The sequence below is a fragment of the Chrysochloris asiatica genome, unplaced genomic scaffold, assembly GCF_000296735.1.
Source record: "Chrysochloris asiatica unplaced genomic scaffold, ChrAsi1.0 scaffold00361, whole genome shotgun sequence".
NCBI lineage: Eukaryota > Metazoa > Chordata > Mammalia > Afrosoricida > Chrysochloridae > Chrysochloris > Chrysochloris asiatica.
Window position 1 is genome coordinate 525,882 of NW_006408879.1, and position 17,320 is coordinate 543,201.

Consider the following 17,320-nt stretch of genomic DNA (forward strand, 5'->3'; position numbering starts at 1 on the left):
TCCTGGTCTCCATCCCTTCCTCCCTCCTGGTCTCCATCCCTTCCTCCTCCTGGTCTCCTTCACTTCCTCCTCCTGGTCTCCATCCCTTTCTCCTCCTGGTCTCCATCCCTTCCTCCTCCTGGTCTCCATCCCTTCCTCCTCCTGGTCTCCATCCCTTCCTCCTCCTGGTCTCCATCCTTTCCTCCTCCTGGTCTCCATCACTTCCTCTTCCTGGTCTCCATCACTTCCTCCTCTTGGTCTCCATCACTTCCTCCCTCCTGGCCTCCATCTCTTCCTCCTCCTGGCCTTCATCCCTTCCTCCCTCCTGGCCTCCATCCCTAACTCCGTCTTGAGTTCCATCCCTTCCTCCTTCCTGAGCACCTACCACTTTCTTCAGATTCTCGTGTAGCTGGTTCACAATTACGTGCAGTCCTGAGAGCTCATTGATCATGTTACCCAGTTCTTCACAGGAGCGCTCACAGACCTGTGGCTCCTTCTCAGGTCTCTGGCCCACATACTCAGATGGGATGTGCGGGCTCAGGTGGAGGGTATCTGTGTTCTCACTGATGGCATTGACTTCCACTGGGGGAAAACACATCAAGATGGTAAGGGGGATAGGCCAGAGTCCCATTGAGGCTTGGTGGAGCCCGTATTTGGTTTTGGAACGGCTTAATGCTAGGAGCCCTGGTGCAGCACTGGAGTCCTGGTGTAGCAGAATAATGTGCTGGACTGCAAGGTGGACAGTTCAAACCTACCAGCCGCTCCTCAGAAACCTTATACAGGGTCCCTATGACTCAGAACTGATTTGACAGCACTCAACAATAACAACAGGAGCTCTGGTAGCAAAGTGGCTACAAATTGGGCTGCTAATCTCACGATCAGCAGTTCGAAACTACCAGCTATTCCTCAGGAGAAAGAGGAGGCTTTCTGCTCCCTTAAAAATTTACAGCCTCGGAAACCCTACGCAGGGTCACTATGAGTTGGAACCGACTCCATGGCACATAACAACAACAACAACAATTCAAATCAATGCAAAGTGCTGACTCTGTGGTTTTCAGCCCAACTTATAACTCACCATTCCACCAGGGCTCCTTGCTGCTAAGTGGTCTTAAGCCACTATTTTTACAAGGAGCTCTGGTAGCGTAGTGGTTACGAATTGGGCTGCTAATCTCAAGGTCAGCAGTTCGAAACTACCAGCTTTTCTGTGGGAGAAAGAAGAGGCTTTCTGCTCCCATAAAGATTTACAGCCTCGGATACCCTGTACAGGGTCACTATGAGTCAGAACTAACTCCACGGCACACAACAACACGCATTACTTTAAAATCCAACAATGCTAAAAGCCCTGGTGTGACACTGTAGGTTAAGCACTAGACTGCTAATTGAAAGGTCAGTAGTTCAAAACCCTCCAGGCACTCTTGGATATACTATACAGGTTAGCTATGAGTCAGAACTAACTCAAAGGCACACAACAACAACCACAATGCTAAGTTGGGGTCCACAAGTAGCACAGATGTTAAGTGCTGCAACACTCACCAAGTCCACTCAGAGTTACCTTGGAAAACAGGTCTGACCATTCGCTTCCAAAAGTCAACCGCTGAAACCCTATGGATTGCAAACATAACTCAAGGACAATGCTAAGTTACACCTGAGAACAACACTGTTTCCGGTTATGACCTGTCTTTAAAAAACGGTCTTCCTTTTTATCACTGACCCTTCACTTTACCGAGCATGATGTCTTCCTCTAGGGACTGGTCCCTCCTGACATCATATCCGAAGCATGTGCATGTAAAATAGGACATTGGAAGGGCAATGTATTAGATTAGGAATAGGGAAGTATAAAGAATACTAGCCTGCCAGAAGAAAGATCAGCCTTAGAAGAAATACAACTAGAATGCTCCTTAGCAGCAATCATGGTGAGACATCAGCTCACTTACTTTAGACATGTTACAAGGAGAAACCAATCGCTGGAAAAGTAGAGTAGAGTTTGGTACAGAAAATTAAAACCATACCCCAACCCATCACAGCCGAGCCTACAGTACAAAGTAGAATTGCCCCCTAGGCTGTCCAAGGCTGTCATCTTCATTAAAACCAGTCACCAGATCGTCCGCACGTGGAGTGGCTGACCAGTTTGAAGAACTGACCTTCTGGTTATCAGCTGAGCCCTTATTCACTGTGCCAGCACTCCTTGGTAAAGTAAAATGTCAGAGAAGAGCCCTCCATCACAAGGATTAATACACTAGTTATAATAAAGGACTCAAACATCCCAACATTCATGAAGACGCCGCAGGACTATGCAATGTTTCATTCTGTCGTACCTGGTAACTAACTAGCTGTTGTCGCCGTGGAGTCAATTCTGACTCATAGCAATCTTCATGGGGTTTCCGAGGCTGTACATCATTATAAAAGCAGAAAGCCTCATCTTTCTTCTCCTGTGGAGTCCTGCTAGATTCAAACTGCTGACTTTGGGGTTTTCAGGCCAACTTATAACCCACCACTCTACAGCGGCTCCTTGTTGCTGTGATAAGTGGTGTGAAGTTCCTATTTCTACTAGGAACCTTTGCATTATTTTAAAGTCCAAATAATACTGATAAAAGTAATACAACACATTAATGACAATCATTTGTGTGCTGATTTACTGGATTCTGGACAAGCACACATGGGACACTGTAGGCGCCTCACCAAGAAGTGTCTCACTAGTGTTGTTGTTGTTGTTGTTGTTGTTGTACCGTCGAGTCGGTTCTGACCCATAGTGACCCATATAGGGTTTCTGAAGAGCAGCTGTTGAGTTTGAACTGCCCACCTTAAGGTCCAAACTGGCTTTGCAGTCCAGCACATTAACCCACAGCACCATACCCATAGCTACCTCTTTATACAAAGTCTTTATAAGTCAGAGCCAACTCGAAATGCAACTAATAACAACAACATACACTCACAAAGACGTGTACTTAAATGGCATATGCATCTTCTGTCTAACTCAAACTAAGGCAGAGATAGCAGGTTTGTGTGACAAGTTTTCATTTTAACCCCACCTTGAAGCTGCTCTTTAACTTCATATTCTGGCAACCAGTTTTAATACCTTTCATATCTCTTTTATCTGTCACTAACTCTAATTCTCATGTCTCATTGTTCGATCTTACAGAAAAATCAGTTGTCATCATGCTCCAACAACTTCCTCTACACGTCACCTAATTCCCCTGCTGAAATTGAGTGACAATCTGCACTTTACTGCCCATCCATTGTACCCAACCTTCTGAAGTTTCAGTGTGTGAGACACCTGTGGGCACAGCATAGAATTCATACACTTGATTCCAGGCAAGTCCAGAAGAGGTGGTGATGAGCAGCCCTGGCTGGGCCTAAGTAGCTGCACTGGGGGTCCCAGGTGGGGGGTCATCTGTGTACTCACAGTTCAGGATCAAAAACTTAATATAGATTACCTCCTTCACACATTCTATTGTTGTATTGTTACTATTCAATGTCCTGTTTCTGTGAGGTAGTCATTATTAAGATTTTATTACTTATTAATATATGCTGGGTATAATTCACATTCCACCACTCATCCGTCTATTTGCATATGGTGATGGCTTGCATGTTGCTGTGAGGCTAAGCTCTACCATCTGTATTTGGAATGCCAACACGGTCACCCATGGTGGACAGGTTTCACCTGAGCTTCCAGACTAAGACAGACTAGGAAGAAAAAAGGTAGCCACTGAAAACCTTATGGATAGCAATGGAGCAATGTTAGGCAGCACTGTCAGATAGGAACAAACTATGATGAAGAGCATCATAATATTGTCAGATGTCGTGCCAGAAGATGAATCCCTAAGCTTGAAAGGTACTCAAATACGACTAGGAAAGAGCTGCTTCAAAGTAGACTTGACCATGAGGATGCACATGGAGCAAAGCTTTCAGGACCTTCATTTTCTGATGGGGAACAACTCAAAATGAGGAGAATCTGCTGCAAACATCCACTATTAATCAGAACACTGAATGCACAAAGTATGAATCAAGGAAAATAGGAAGTTGTCAAAAGTTAAATGAAATGCATAAAGATTGATATGCTAGGCCGTAGTGGGCCGAAATGGGCTGGTATTGGCCAATACGAATCTGACAATCATAGGGTTTACTATGCTGCGGAATGGCAAATTTAAGAAGAACAACATCACATTCATCATCAAAAAGAACATTTCAAGATCTATCTTAAAGTATAATGTTAACTATGATATGATAATATCTATACATCTAGAAAGACCAGTTAATATCACTATTATTCAAATTCACACACCAATCACTGAAGCCAGTGATGATAAAATTGAAGAATTCTACCATCTTCTTTGGAGTCCTGGCGTGGTACTGTGGGCTAATATGTCAGACTGAAAATCATTTGAACTGCAAAGTTGGCGGTTCAAGTTCACCAGCTGCTCCTCGGAAACCCTATACAGGGCTGCTATGGGTCGAAATTGACTCGACAGCACTTAACAACAACAAACCATCTTCTTCAGTCTGAAATTGAACAAACATGCCATCAAGATGTATTGATAATTACTGGTGATTGGAATGCAAAAGTTGAAAATAAAGAGGAAGCTTCAGGAATTGGAAAATGAGCTTTGACAATAGACATGGTGATAAAGATCACATGATAGAATTTAGCAAGAAGAATTATTTCTTCCTTGGAAATACATTTTTTAAACAACATAAAAGATGGCTATACACATAGACTTCACAGAATGGAATATATAGAAACCAAAAGGATTGCATCTGTGGAAAGAGTTGGTGGAAAAATTCCATATCAAAAACAAAAACCAAGCCAGGGGGAGACTGTGGAACAAACCATCAGCTGTTCATATGCAAATTCAGGCTGACACTGAAGAAAATGAGAGCCAAAAAAGACCTTTTATACATCTCTCCTGAATTTAGAGATCATCTGAAGAGCAGATTTGATGCAGTAGGTACTAATGGCCAAAGACCAGAGGAGCTATGGGAGGACATTAAGAACATCATACAGGAAGAAAACTAAAGGTCACTTGAAAATTCAACCAGGAAGAAAAAGACCAGAATAGATGTCAGAAGAGACTCTGACATTGGCATGATAGCATTGAGATACTAAAGTAAAGGGAAGAAATGAGGAAGTAAAAGATCTGAACAGAAAATATTAAAGGACAAGTTGATGAGACAAATTCAAATATTGTAATGAAATGTGCAAAGACCTGGAGAAGAAAACCAAAAGGTAAGAACAAGCTCAACGTTCCTTAAACTGAAAACACTGAGGAAACACACCAACGGAAGTGCTCATTTGTTCATGCCAAAGAATTCGGAAGACAGCCGTCTGCTCAACCGAATGGAAGAGATCCCTACTTGTGCCCATTTCAAAGCAAGGTGACCCAATGGAATCTGGAAATCATTGGGCAATATCATTAGTAGCACATGCAAGCAAAATTTTACTGAAGATAATAAAAAAAATAGTTGTAGGATGAAATTGACAGAAATTCTAGACAGGTTCAGGAGAGAACATGGAATGAGACATATCATTCCTAATGCCAAATGAAATTTTGATCGAAATCAGAGACTACCAGAAATATGTTTACTTGTGTTTGTTGACTGTGCACAGGCACTTGGTTGAGGATCAAAACAAATTATAGATAATACTGTAGAAAATGGAAATCGCAGAACACTTAATTGTGCTCGTGAGAAACCTGTATAGAGACCAAGAGGAAATCTTTCTACCACAACAAGGGGATAGTGCATGTTTTAAAATCAGAAAAGGTGTGTATCAGGGTTGTATCTTCTCACCATAATTATTTTAAGTTTCATGCACTGCCAGAAGAACAAACTAATCTGTCTTGGAAGAAGTGCTGCCGGAAAGCTCCTCAGAGGTGAAGATGGCTAAACTTGGTCTCACGTACTTCGGACATGTTTGTCTGGAGGGACCAGCCCCTGGAGAAAGGCATCGTGCTTGGTAAAGTAGCTGGCCAAGGAAAAAGAGGAAGACCCTCATTGACATGGGTTTGCACAGTGTCTTGAACAACGGACTCAAACACAGGAATGATTATGAGGATAGTGTTTTGGTCTGTTGTGCGTAGAATTGAAACTGATTAGACAGCCTTCAACAATGACAACAGAACCATATTGATAAATATACCTGTTTATTTGCATATTGTATATAGTATCCTTAAATGGCTCTGGTAGTGTAGTGGTTACGAATTGGGCTGCTAACTTCAAGGTCGGCAGTTTGAAACTACCAGCTGTTCCACAGGAAAAAGATGAGGCTTTCTGCTCCTGTAAACATTTGCTCCCTCGGAAATCCTATGCAGGGTCACTATGAGTTGGAACCGACTCCACAGTGCTTAACAACAACAACAACCCCGAATTTATATCACTTGCATTAAGTAACAAAAGCCTCTATGTATCCAGACTCTTTACTTTTCATTTCCTTTAATAACCATTTTTTTAAAAAAAGTGTACTTCTCTGCTGATTAACTGTGAAGATCGTCAGATTGTCACTTTGCTAATTAATGTTGCAAATCATTAGATTGTCTCTCAGGAAGTTGACTCTGACTGGAATTCTCCTAACAATCTAGATGTTAGGGTTGGGTTAGAGGTGGGGTTAGGTCAAGGGGCATCACAGGGTGTCTAAGTGGCAGCTTCAGCACATCGACTCCTCCGGCACCTGAACACAGACGACAAGCCCTGAAGAAACACCTTCCACCATTAGTGCCTAATGGCCGTTCATGTCACATCCTTTCAGAGCAGTCTATATGTTTTAGTGACTGTGCCCACAAAAGGGCAATGACTCAGATCAAAGGGACTGATGGGAACACTTTAGCTGGACCTGGGTGAGAGTTGGGTCTGACCCATAGTGAGGAGTGCAGTGTTGAGAATGTCACCTTCTTCCTTGCCCAGTCCCTCTCCTGGGCTGACCAGCAGATTGAAAGGCATGCAGCGCTCGACCAGAAGAATAGTAAATCTTCTGACTGTGTCAGTGGCTCACCACCGAGTCAGTACTAAGGGGCGACGGAGGAGTAACTTGCTTCATACACCACAAACACACACACTCGGGGAACCCCACCTCCAGGGGCAACAGAGCTCATCACTGTAACTGGACATCTAAGTCAGCAATCCTATAATGCCTTCACATAGTGATCCAGAAAGGAGCTGATTGTATTTGTCATAACTTTGTACAGAAATTTAAAAAGTGGCCTTAATGAAAACTACTATCCACTGAAATAATTGGCTTCCTGTTTGTTTGCCATGCTGTCCTGACTTGCACATGGCTGTGATGTTGGCAGCTATGTCACCAGAATTTCAAACACCAGCAGTCACCCATGTGGAAGCTGGGCTTCCTGACTAAGACAGATGAGGAAATAAGGCCTGGCAATCTATATCTAATTAGTCAGTGCAAACCCTGTGGGTCACAGCAGACCATTGCCTGATATTGCTCAAGAAGGAGACCGCTAGCTTGGAAGAGGCTCAGTATGCAGTGTCTGCTACAATGGATGTGAGCACGCCGAGGGTTAGGAAGCGTGTACAGGCCTGGACAATGCTGCTCTGTTGGACATGGGGCCGCTATGACTCAGAGCCAACTCAGTGGCAACTGGTAACAAGCAGAAGGGAGCTTTTCCTTTGGAGTCTGTTGCACAAACCCAGGTTGGTTTCCCAACTTTATTTCTCACTGGCATAGTGGGTTTGGCATTGAACTTTTAACTGCAAGGTGGGTGGTTCAAATCCACCAGCTACTCCTCAAGAAGAAGACGAGGTTGTCTGCTCCCATAAAGTCTGACATTCTCGGGAACCCTAGGAGCAGGACAACTCAGTCCTACCAGGTAGCTCGGAGTCCAAATGGATTGGACTGCAGTGGGTAAACAGAGGCAGGCAAACATGGCAACTTGCATAACCTCTTGGTGGTGGGGGTTGTGTGCCCTGGAGTCAGTTCCAACTCACAGTTACCCTGTACATGGTTTCCAAGGCTATAAATCTTTACAGGAGCAGAAAGCCTCATCTTTCTCTGGCGAAACTGCTAGTAGTTCTGAACTGCTGACTGTGTGATTAGCAGCCCAACTCATAACTACTATGCTACCAGAGTTCCTCTTAGAGCTTAGCTTCTTTACTTGTAAAATCAGGAGAATGGAAGTACCCATCTCATAAAGTTATTCTGAAAAACAAATGGCATATCTAAAGTGCATAGCATAGTGATCTTCATAAATTAAAAGCTCAAGAAAAGGTTGAAATATAATTCAAAAGTGTCATTAGCAGGTCACTGGGATTATTCATAGATGACTTGTTGTTGTTAAGTACCTTTGGGTCAGTTCTGACCTGTACTGACCCTATATAAGGTTTCTGATGCTGTAAGTTTTTGCTAGAGCATAAAATCTCATCTTTCTCCCACAGAGTGGTTGGTGACTGGAATCACCAACCTTGTAATTCGCAGTACAGAACTGATCTATGGTGACACCATGCTCCATAGGATCAAATAGATGCTTTAAATCGTATTTTGGTGTTATATGAGTCAGTTCCGACCCATAGCAACCCTGTATAGGGTTTCCGAGGAGCAGCTGGTGAGCTTGAGCCCCCAATCTTGAGGTTCAAATTTACTTTGCAGTCCAGGGCATTAACCCACAGCACCACACCAGGACTCCTTAAATAGTATTGTTGTTGTTGTTGTTAAGTGCCGTTGAGTCAGTTCCGACTCATAGTGACCCTGTATAGGGTTTCCAAGGAGCGACTGGTGAGCTTGAACCACTGACCTTGTAGTTTAAACGGCTTTGCAGTCTGGTGTGTTAACCCACAGCACCACACCAGGACTCCCTTAAGTATAGATGTTTATAATTTGACTTTATCAACAGCACTGGACCATATAAAAATATTTCTTAAATCAAGTTTGACAGATTTAATTTACCTTAGGCACAGTATCTTCAACCATTAATAGACTATAGTAGTTGTTTATATTTCAAATTAGTTTTAAATGCCAGTGACTTATGTTAGCTTGCAAATTGGAAAAAATGAAACAAAACTTTGGATTACTAAAATCTATCCTAAAGCAATCCTTCACACAAGTTATCATTTTCAGATGTTAGCATGTCAAAGTTGACTAGGTAATTCGTTCAAGGGCAATGATAACACTTTATTAAAATAGTTTTGCTAAAATCTCCACCAGCACACACCCCATAGCAGAAAGTCAGTTCATGCACAGGAATGTCGTACGTTGTCCAAAACACACCCACCTTCCTGGCCTCGATGACAACCTTTCCTGCGCAGCACGTCTTCCACAGACTTGTCAAATGACAAGTACACACTTTGAAGCAAACCCTGTAAATATACATAAATGGAGAACTAGAGCAAAGATAAACATTGAGCTCTTGATGCCATGATAAAGCACAATATGAAAACACAAAATAGAATCTTCAAACTGGGGTGGTGTGATCAAGACTCCCGTGTTTTAAACTCAGCAGGTTGAAGTCCTTTCTAGTTGATTATCCCCAATGCATGAGATTTTTGAAACTTTGTTTTTAGGCATGACACAGAAAAATGGGAGTCTACAGTAAGAACGGGCCAACTGGAAGAAAAACCAGGGGAGCCCTAGGAGTCACACTTCAGACCTCTCCTCTAAATAGTCTAAGAAGTGTTTTCCTGACCACTGTGTTCTTGCATTTTGCTAAAGGTCTCAGAAGGGCTGGTCACAGTCCGTGTGTGAACACTGACAACAACACGTCTACCAGAGCTCCCCTGACACACACAGATGCCCCCTCCCAGCCGCAGAGGAGTGGTCAACCTTGCAGAGGGAGCTAGTCATCATAGAGAACCATGTGAGCGCCCAGATGATCATAGATGACCCATTCAACAAGCTGAATACTTCTAGGCTTTGTACTAAAACGACTGAGTTTAAACGCGTATTTACTTCCAATGACTGTACAATTATCTAGAGAGAAAACCAGGCTGACCTTCCTTTTTGGGTCCTAAACATGCTGGTTCTAAAAAGATCCTCTTCCCCAAAATGCTTTTCAACATGAAAATGGAATTATTTTCCCATAAATAAATAGCCCTTTCCTTAGAAACAGACAGGTGTTCATTGGCTCCCATATCTTTTCAATACAAAACTGGAAACAAAGGAGTTGTTTCAACTGCAGTAAAACAAACCCAGATTTACCAGAAATATCTGAAGGGGGTAGACTTCTTGATCCTCAGACTAGTGCCTGGTATGGAGCTCAATGACTCAATGTTGGGGACTCCGAGGCAGGTGGTGTGCTTGTGTAGGAGACTGTGTGCCTTCAAGAAGCCCTTAGTCAGTGAGTGTCAGTGGGTGTGTGGTGTCTTACCAGAGCCCTGCTCTGCATATTCAGATGTGAACATACACCGAGAGCCACACTGTGTGTGCGTGTGAGTGTGCAAATGTATGTGAGCAGGCGTGTCTCTGTGTACCTGTATGTATGTGCTCATGTGTGTGATGAGTGTGTCTGTGTCTATGTAGAGTATACTTGTGAGTGTGTATAGTGTGGTGTGTAATGCATGTGGTGTGTGTTTGCAGGTATGTAAGTGCATGTCAGTAAGCAAATGTGTAGTGTGGGTGTCTGTACAGTGTGTGTGCTGTATGGTGTGTGAGTGTGCCTCTGTATGGTGTTGGTGCATGTATGTCTCTCTGTGTGTATGTATGTGAATGGATGATTGTGTATGTGTGGTATGTGGTACATGTGTGTCTGTGGGTGCGTATGTGCATGTAGGTAAATAAACAGGTATGTGTGAATGTGTGTCTGTTTCTGGTGTGTGGTATATGTGTGGCTGCTTCTGGTGTGTGCATGTATGTGAATGGATGATTGTGTATGCGTGGTGTGTGGTACATGTGTGTCTGTGGGTGAGTATGTGCATGTAGGTAAATAAACAGCTATGTGTGAGTGTGTCTGTTTCTGGTGTGTGGTATATGTGTGGCTGCTTCTGGTGTGTGCATGTACGTGAATGGATGATTGTGCATGCGTGGTGTGTGGTACATGTGTGTCTGTGGGTGAGTATGTGCATGTAGGTAAATAAACAGCTATGTGTGAGTGTGTCTGTTTCTAGTGTGTGGTACGTGTGTGACTGGATGACTGTGTCTGTGGGTGTGTGCATGAACGAGTGTGTGCGACGCTTCTCACCAGCACCTCACGCTCAGAACCCACTGCCAGCCCACCTGGAGCCCTCACGCACCCTGAAGTGACTCTCCCGGGAGGCCCCTTTGGCCACGAACATCCTGCTCTGCTCGGTCTGCAGCCGCTCATAGAAGGGCTCGTCCAGCGTGAAGCTGTCAATCAGATCGCAGCCCAGGTACAAGCTGTAGGTCTCGCCCGCCACCTGCACCGTGATATTCTTCCACTGGGAGTCAGCCAGCCCCACGTCCTCCAGGGAGATGACGTGCTGATTCCCGTCCACCCAGTAGATGAGGTCCAGTGTGTCGGCCGGGCCATTGGAGATGATCTCAAACTGTCGCTGCCCGGGGCCAGGTCCCTCCACGGCTAGAAGGGTGCCCCGGGACTTCCTGTCCTGCTTCATGGTGACCAAGAGGAAGAAGCCCTCCTCCCGCCGCAGCATCTTGGCCATCTTGATGAAGTCGGCGGTGTTCACCGGAGGGATGTAGTCAAAGCGCACGAACCGGTATGCTGGCACGCTGGGGTCGGGCCCTCGGAACTGCTTGGCACCGATGGTCTTGCGGTTTATGTTACTGATACTGAAAAGGTTGAAGGAAGTGTCATCGTCCCAGTCACCAGCTGCTGAAGGGAACAGTGGCAAGGAATTACTAACAAACAGGAAGTAAGGACACGTGGGCTCAAAAGCCAATCAAAATTCTATAGCCAATAAACACATGCAGTCACCCAGCACTCAGCTGCTCCTCTTCATTCTTACAAGAATGTCAACACTGCATTTCACATAAAGCCACTATCATCTGTGCTAGAATCCTCATGGCATAAACATTAACTTCTCAGTCGCTAGCCAAAAGGTTGACGGTTCAAACCCAACCAGAGATGTCTAGGAAGAGAGCCTGCCAATCCATTTCTGAAAGACCCTAACCAGGACTATTCTGCACACATGAGGTCACCATGAATTGAAATCGACTTGATGGCAACTGGGAGGTAGATTAGTATCATCTAACCCAGGGTTGCTAACAAGAATCCACAGGGCAGTTGCTGGTCTACAAAGGTGGTTTCTACCTTCAGGAGCTCATGATGAGGTATCAGTCAGCAACCTCACCAAGCACAAGGTCCAGTTCGGCTGGCATTTTCTACAGCAAGACTTTCTCAATAAAGAAAGCAATGCCTGGTTCATGCTCTGGCAAAGTGCTGCGTCTCGTCACAAAACACACGTATAGCTCCTGTTCTTGGCTTATATTTCAGACCTCCTTCTATTTCAGGCTCTCCCTGAGAGCCCAGAAAAAAAGAGGACTTTCCAATAAAGAAATGCATATTTCTCTTTTCAGAAAGAAACTAAACCACATGTTGCTTTCTTGTAGAGATCATCTGAGGTCAGCCATTAGGCAGGTATGTCTGGATTTTGTGAAGCCAGATTACCCTACTCATGGTGCATGCCAGGGGTGAGAAGCTGAGGTGCTCAGCTTTTAGTGTTTCATCTAGCACTTGATGCATTAAAACATGATATATATGGTGTTAGCGATAAAAGTCTGAATTTTGATAGTGCTATTTAGCAATATACCACAATTATTGAAAATTAGCAATTTTGTATGAAGAGATTCTAAAGTTATAATCTAAGGCTATCACCACAAATTTCTAATGATTTATTCACAGCTATACTGATTGTGGCATCCTTTCCACTAGGAAAAGTAATAATATAGTGAGAATTGGACTAAAAATATTGAAGAATCCTAGACAATTGTTTGGGGAGCTCATTGATTGACTCCATACAATAAGCACTGGGCTGAAAGAAACCACAAGGATTGCAGTTCAAGTCCTCCAGCTGCTTCACAGGATAGAGATGAAACTTTCTGCTCCCGTGGAGATTTTGTTTAAAAAAGCCTCAGAAACCCTATATAGGGTCACTATGAGTCAGAACCAATTCAAAGGCACTGAACGGCAACATAAAGTTGTTTAAAATGATGTATATGAAAATAAACACATGGGGAAATGTTTATGGTATATTTTAAGTGATAAGACAATGATTCTAAGTAAGTTCTAAAACACTAACTGTTCCAATGTTGTGAATATTGGAAAAAAGGACTCAACTGTGCATAGAGGAACGTAGCTCTAGGTAAAAGGGTGCTTTTCTTTCATACCTGAACTTCTCAAAATCAGTTACATTATATGTATTCAAAAAGTAAGTGCATATAATAATTATGAAGAAGCTTGTATCAGGTGGGTGCGCTCTGTCTGGCCTCCGCTCTTTCTCATCACTCAGCTAACGGGAAGGCTGTGTGAACACTCACCTTGTGAGGTGGAAGATGCCCAAAGAGCCAGCAGGGCCAGTCGCCAGAACATACTGCTTCCTGGGGAAAAAACAAACCTGGTTAGTTCAGAACACACAACCACAACATTTACCAGGGGTGTCATCTTCACTCATATGACCATTTAAACATTGGTTTTGCCCTGCTTGTAGTGGAACTGGCCCAGACACACAGAGACCTCATGGACAATGGACCATAACACTGCCGGTTCCTGCAGCTTCAAGATGGGTGATCCCTTGGACTTACAAGGACTGATTTTCGTCTCAGTTTAGAAGTTGTTGAGCATCTTAACTACATACAAGCCTCCATTGACAGCTGGGTGGAGGTGCATTGGAATCGAACCTGGGCCTCATGCCAGGACAGTGAGAACTCAGGTACTGAACAACGTAGACTTCATACTCTAAAATGATTGCATGTAAAAACCAGTAATAAATGGCTGGGGGAAGATGGACTGGAAAAGAAAGTGCTTTTCAAATAGATTCTTCTAACTGCAGGTATTAATTAGTCAATGGATTAGTACGTACTGACAATGACTGTGCTAATCCCATTCCAAATAGCCAAGTATCTGCATTATGGACTCCTGATAATGTCATGTTAAGTAAATGCTGCTGCCCTGTTTGATAGAGGAATAATGAGAAAAACTGACAGATTAAATCTTACCCAGAGCAGTGGGGCCAATAAGCTGTGCAGCCGGGAACTTTACCCCAGAATCTGAATGTCAACTTGTTGTTGTTAAGGGCCGTCAAGTCACTTCTGACCCATAGCGACCCTGTATAGGGTTTCCAAGGAGCACTTGGTGAGTTTGAGTCGATGACCTTTTGCTCCAAACCAACTTTACTGTCCAGCGCATTAACCCACAGCACCACACCAGGACATATGAACAGCAGTGATACACACACACACATACACACACAGGCATGAGGGACCTCTAAAAACTTTGTGGGAAAATTCCATTATCTTTTGATTCCATTTTCTCACAAACTTTTTGATGAGCCCTGTGTGTTTAGGCGTTGGGCTGCTAACCACGGGGTCGACAGTTAGAACCCACCAGCCCCTCTGAGGGAGGAAGATGAGACCCTAAGGATTCACAGGTGTGGCAATGCTGTACAGGGTAGTGGTGCTTGACAACAACAACAGCAAATACACACACATCCCAGCCCTAAAAACCAGACTCACTGGCATTCTGGCAATTCCTGTTTAAGGTTTCCAGTGAATGGGTGGTGGGTTTGAACAGCCAACCTTGTGGGCAGTAGTCTTGTGTTTATTCTTTCCCACCACAGAAGGACCCCATACATGTACAGATACACACACATGCACATATGGAGGTGTAGGTATATGTAGACATCCATGTGCATGTGTATACACATCTGTGTGTATGTGTGGGGTCTTGCTGTGGTACTAGACTAGTTACCACCAGGTTGGATGTTCAAACCTACCAGCTGCTCCTTGGAAACCCTATTCAGGGTCGCTATAAATCAGAACCAACTTGATGGCACTTAACAACAACAAACAGCAACCGGGTGATAGAAAACATAAATGTGACAATCCATGAAGACATTTTGTATAAATATCCAAGATAAAAAGTTATGCATAACTTAATTAAAGAAAGTAAATCTTGACTGCATTTGAAAGTAAGAAGTCAACTGAATTTGATGTGGCATTCTTATGAAAACCATACCGTCTGCCTTAACAATGGTTTATCCTGCTGTTCGGTTTTCCTCCAGGCCTGTTTTTCCATTCTTGGGGATTTTGAGTTGGCGTGCACCCACAGTACTGGACCAGGAGTCAGGGGCCTGGGCAGGAGCCAGGCTGCAGAGTTAACCCTTGCTGGCCTCTGGAAAAGGAGCCCTCTTGTTGGTCAGGCACCGGGCTGCTAGTCTCAAGGTTGGTGGTTCAAAGCCACTAGCAGCTCTGAAGGAGAGCGATGAGGCTGTGTGCTCCTACAAAGATGCATGGCCTCCGAACCCTGAGCAGCAGTCCCACTCTGTCTCATGGAGTTGCTCCAAGTCAGAATCAACTCACTGGCAGTGGGTTCATCCCTGGTGGACTCTGAGCAAGGTGGGTCTCTGTCCTCTGGCCAGCCTCATGACATACAGACACAACCCCAAGGTCCATCGGGAAACTTAGGTGCACCTCATGCTATTCAAAGCTAACACTTAAACCTCCCTCTGCCCCCATAGTTAGAATATTGAAGAAAGCCAAGATGATTCCCTCTCAAAATGGCCAGTGAATTCGGAATGGGGTGGCAAATTCTCAGGAGTGGCAACGTATTCTGCAGAGTAAGGGGTGTGTCCTGCCCGACCTCAGGGCCCCTCACAGATTTAGCATTGTGTCTGACCAACGAGATGGAATGGCCAAGTGGCAGCATCAATGGACTCAAGCGTGGCAACAATAGTGAGGTTGGCCCAGGATTGAGCCGTGTTTCGTTCTGCTGTGCATAAGGTCACTATGGGTCGGTACCAACTCAATGACACCTGACAACAATAATGCTAGACATATATCAGGAGACCTGATGGTGCATTGGGGGAGTGGTGGCTCCATACAATAAGCATGGGACTGCAAACCACAAGCCAACCACCCACTCAGTGGGAGAAAGATAGGGCTTTCTGTTCCCACACAGATTTAAAAACCTCAGAAAACCCTATACAGGGTCGCTGTGAGTTAGAACCAACTTGAAGGCATTTAACAACAACAACAGTAGCATGTTGGGTTAGGCATTGGACTGCTTACTATAAGGTTGGTGGTTCAAATCCACTAGCCCCTCTTCAGGATGGGCACTCTGTTCTTGGAAAGACTGAGGCCTCATAAACCCCAGAGAACAGTTTCTCCTCATCTGATAGGGTTACTCGGAGTCAGAATCCACTCGGTGATTTGTTTTTAGTGGGGAAATTCCGGTCTCTGGTGCCCCCTTGAGGAGCTCTGCTGGTGCAATGGGTTAATTATTGGGCTGCTAACCATGAGGTCAGTGGTTAAACCCACCAGCTGCTTCAAGGGAGACAGATGAGGCTGTCTGTGCCCATAAAGATTTATCGTCTCAGAAACTCTGAAGGCTAGTTCTACTTTGTCCTTTAGGTTGCTATGAATTGAGATGGACAGTCATGAAGTCGACTTGTCAGCCTCCACCTAAACCCTAATGTGGGCTTGTGCTGAAGCTGGATGGCCCCAAGGCAGGTGCCGAGAGCAGAGTATGTCTCAGCTGCCTGGGCCCGAAGCCTTGCCTGGAGGACAACCTGTTTACCCGAGGACAGCTAAGAGTATTCGCTGCCCATCTGTCTCCTCATCATTAAAAACGTCTGCCTTGTGGGGCTGCTAGGAGAAATAATGGAGCAGATTCATGTGGACAATGCTTAGAGTATCATGTGGTTTAGCAAGCATGCAAGGATGTGTGGAAAAAAGGACAAATACCTATGCGCCTTGAACCTATTCTGCCATGACGCTTGTATGTCATTATAGACGCAGCAGTAACGTTACCAAGACCTGTTGATAGGTTTTGTGAGACGGTAATTGAAATGAGTAAACACCTGTACTGAGAGCAGTGCCTGGCACACAACTGGCTTTAAATGAATAGTGGCTGGACAGGGCGGAACATCTGGAAAGCTTCCGTGTGTCCTCTCACCGTCTGGCAGATGTGGGCTGTCTGGGGCCTCCTCACAGAGTTCCTGCTACCCCTCATTAAAACCACCTTCCCCAGAGACAGCTGCAAGATTATTGGCTCTGGGGAAGTGAGAGTCATCCAAAAATAGTTACTTTCAAAGGTCTGAGTCCCCAGGTTCTTAAACCGAGGCTTCAGCAAACTACCCAGAATTCACTTGTTCACAGACAGATTTCTTAAAAAGTATGTGCTCCTAAATGTCTGTTATTTGTCATGTGAGTCACTGTCCTGTGCTATATCAGGGGACTGTTCCAACAAGTGATCAAGAAATGCCAGAT

The 17,320-nt window shown here is 44.4% G+C and overlaps 1 protein-coding gene across 1 annotated transcript in view; it reads right to left on the reverse strand.

The window, feature by feature from the left end:
• Window positions 1-13,424, reverse strand: part of THBS2 (thrombospondin 2) — a 39,022-nt gene extending 25,598 nt beyond the window's left edge. The window contains exons 1-4 of the mRNA XM_006876182.1: window positions 13,373-13,424; window positions 11,149-11,705; window positions 9,195-9,279; window positions 365-561 (exon numbers count right to left, since the gene is read on the reverse strand). Of these exons, the coding sequence (XP_006876244.1) occupies window positions 365-561; window positions 9,195-9,279; window positions 11,149-11,705; window positions 13,373-13,424 (891 nt within the window). The remainder of the gene's footprint in view (window positions 1-364; window positions 562-9,194; window positions 9,280-11,148; window positions 11,706-13,372) is intronic.
• Window positions 13,425-17,320: the final 3,896 nt, after the last annotated feature.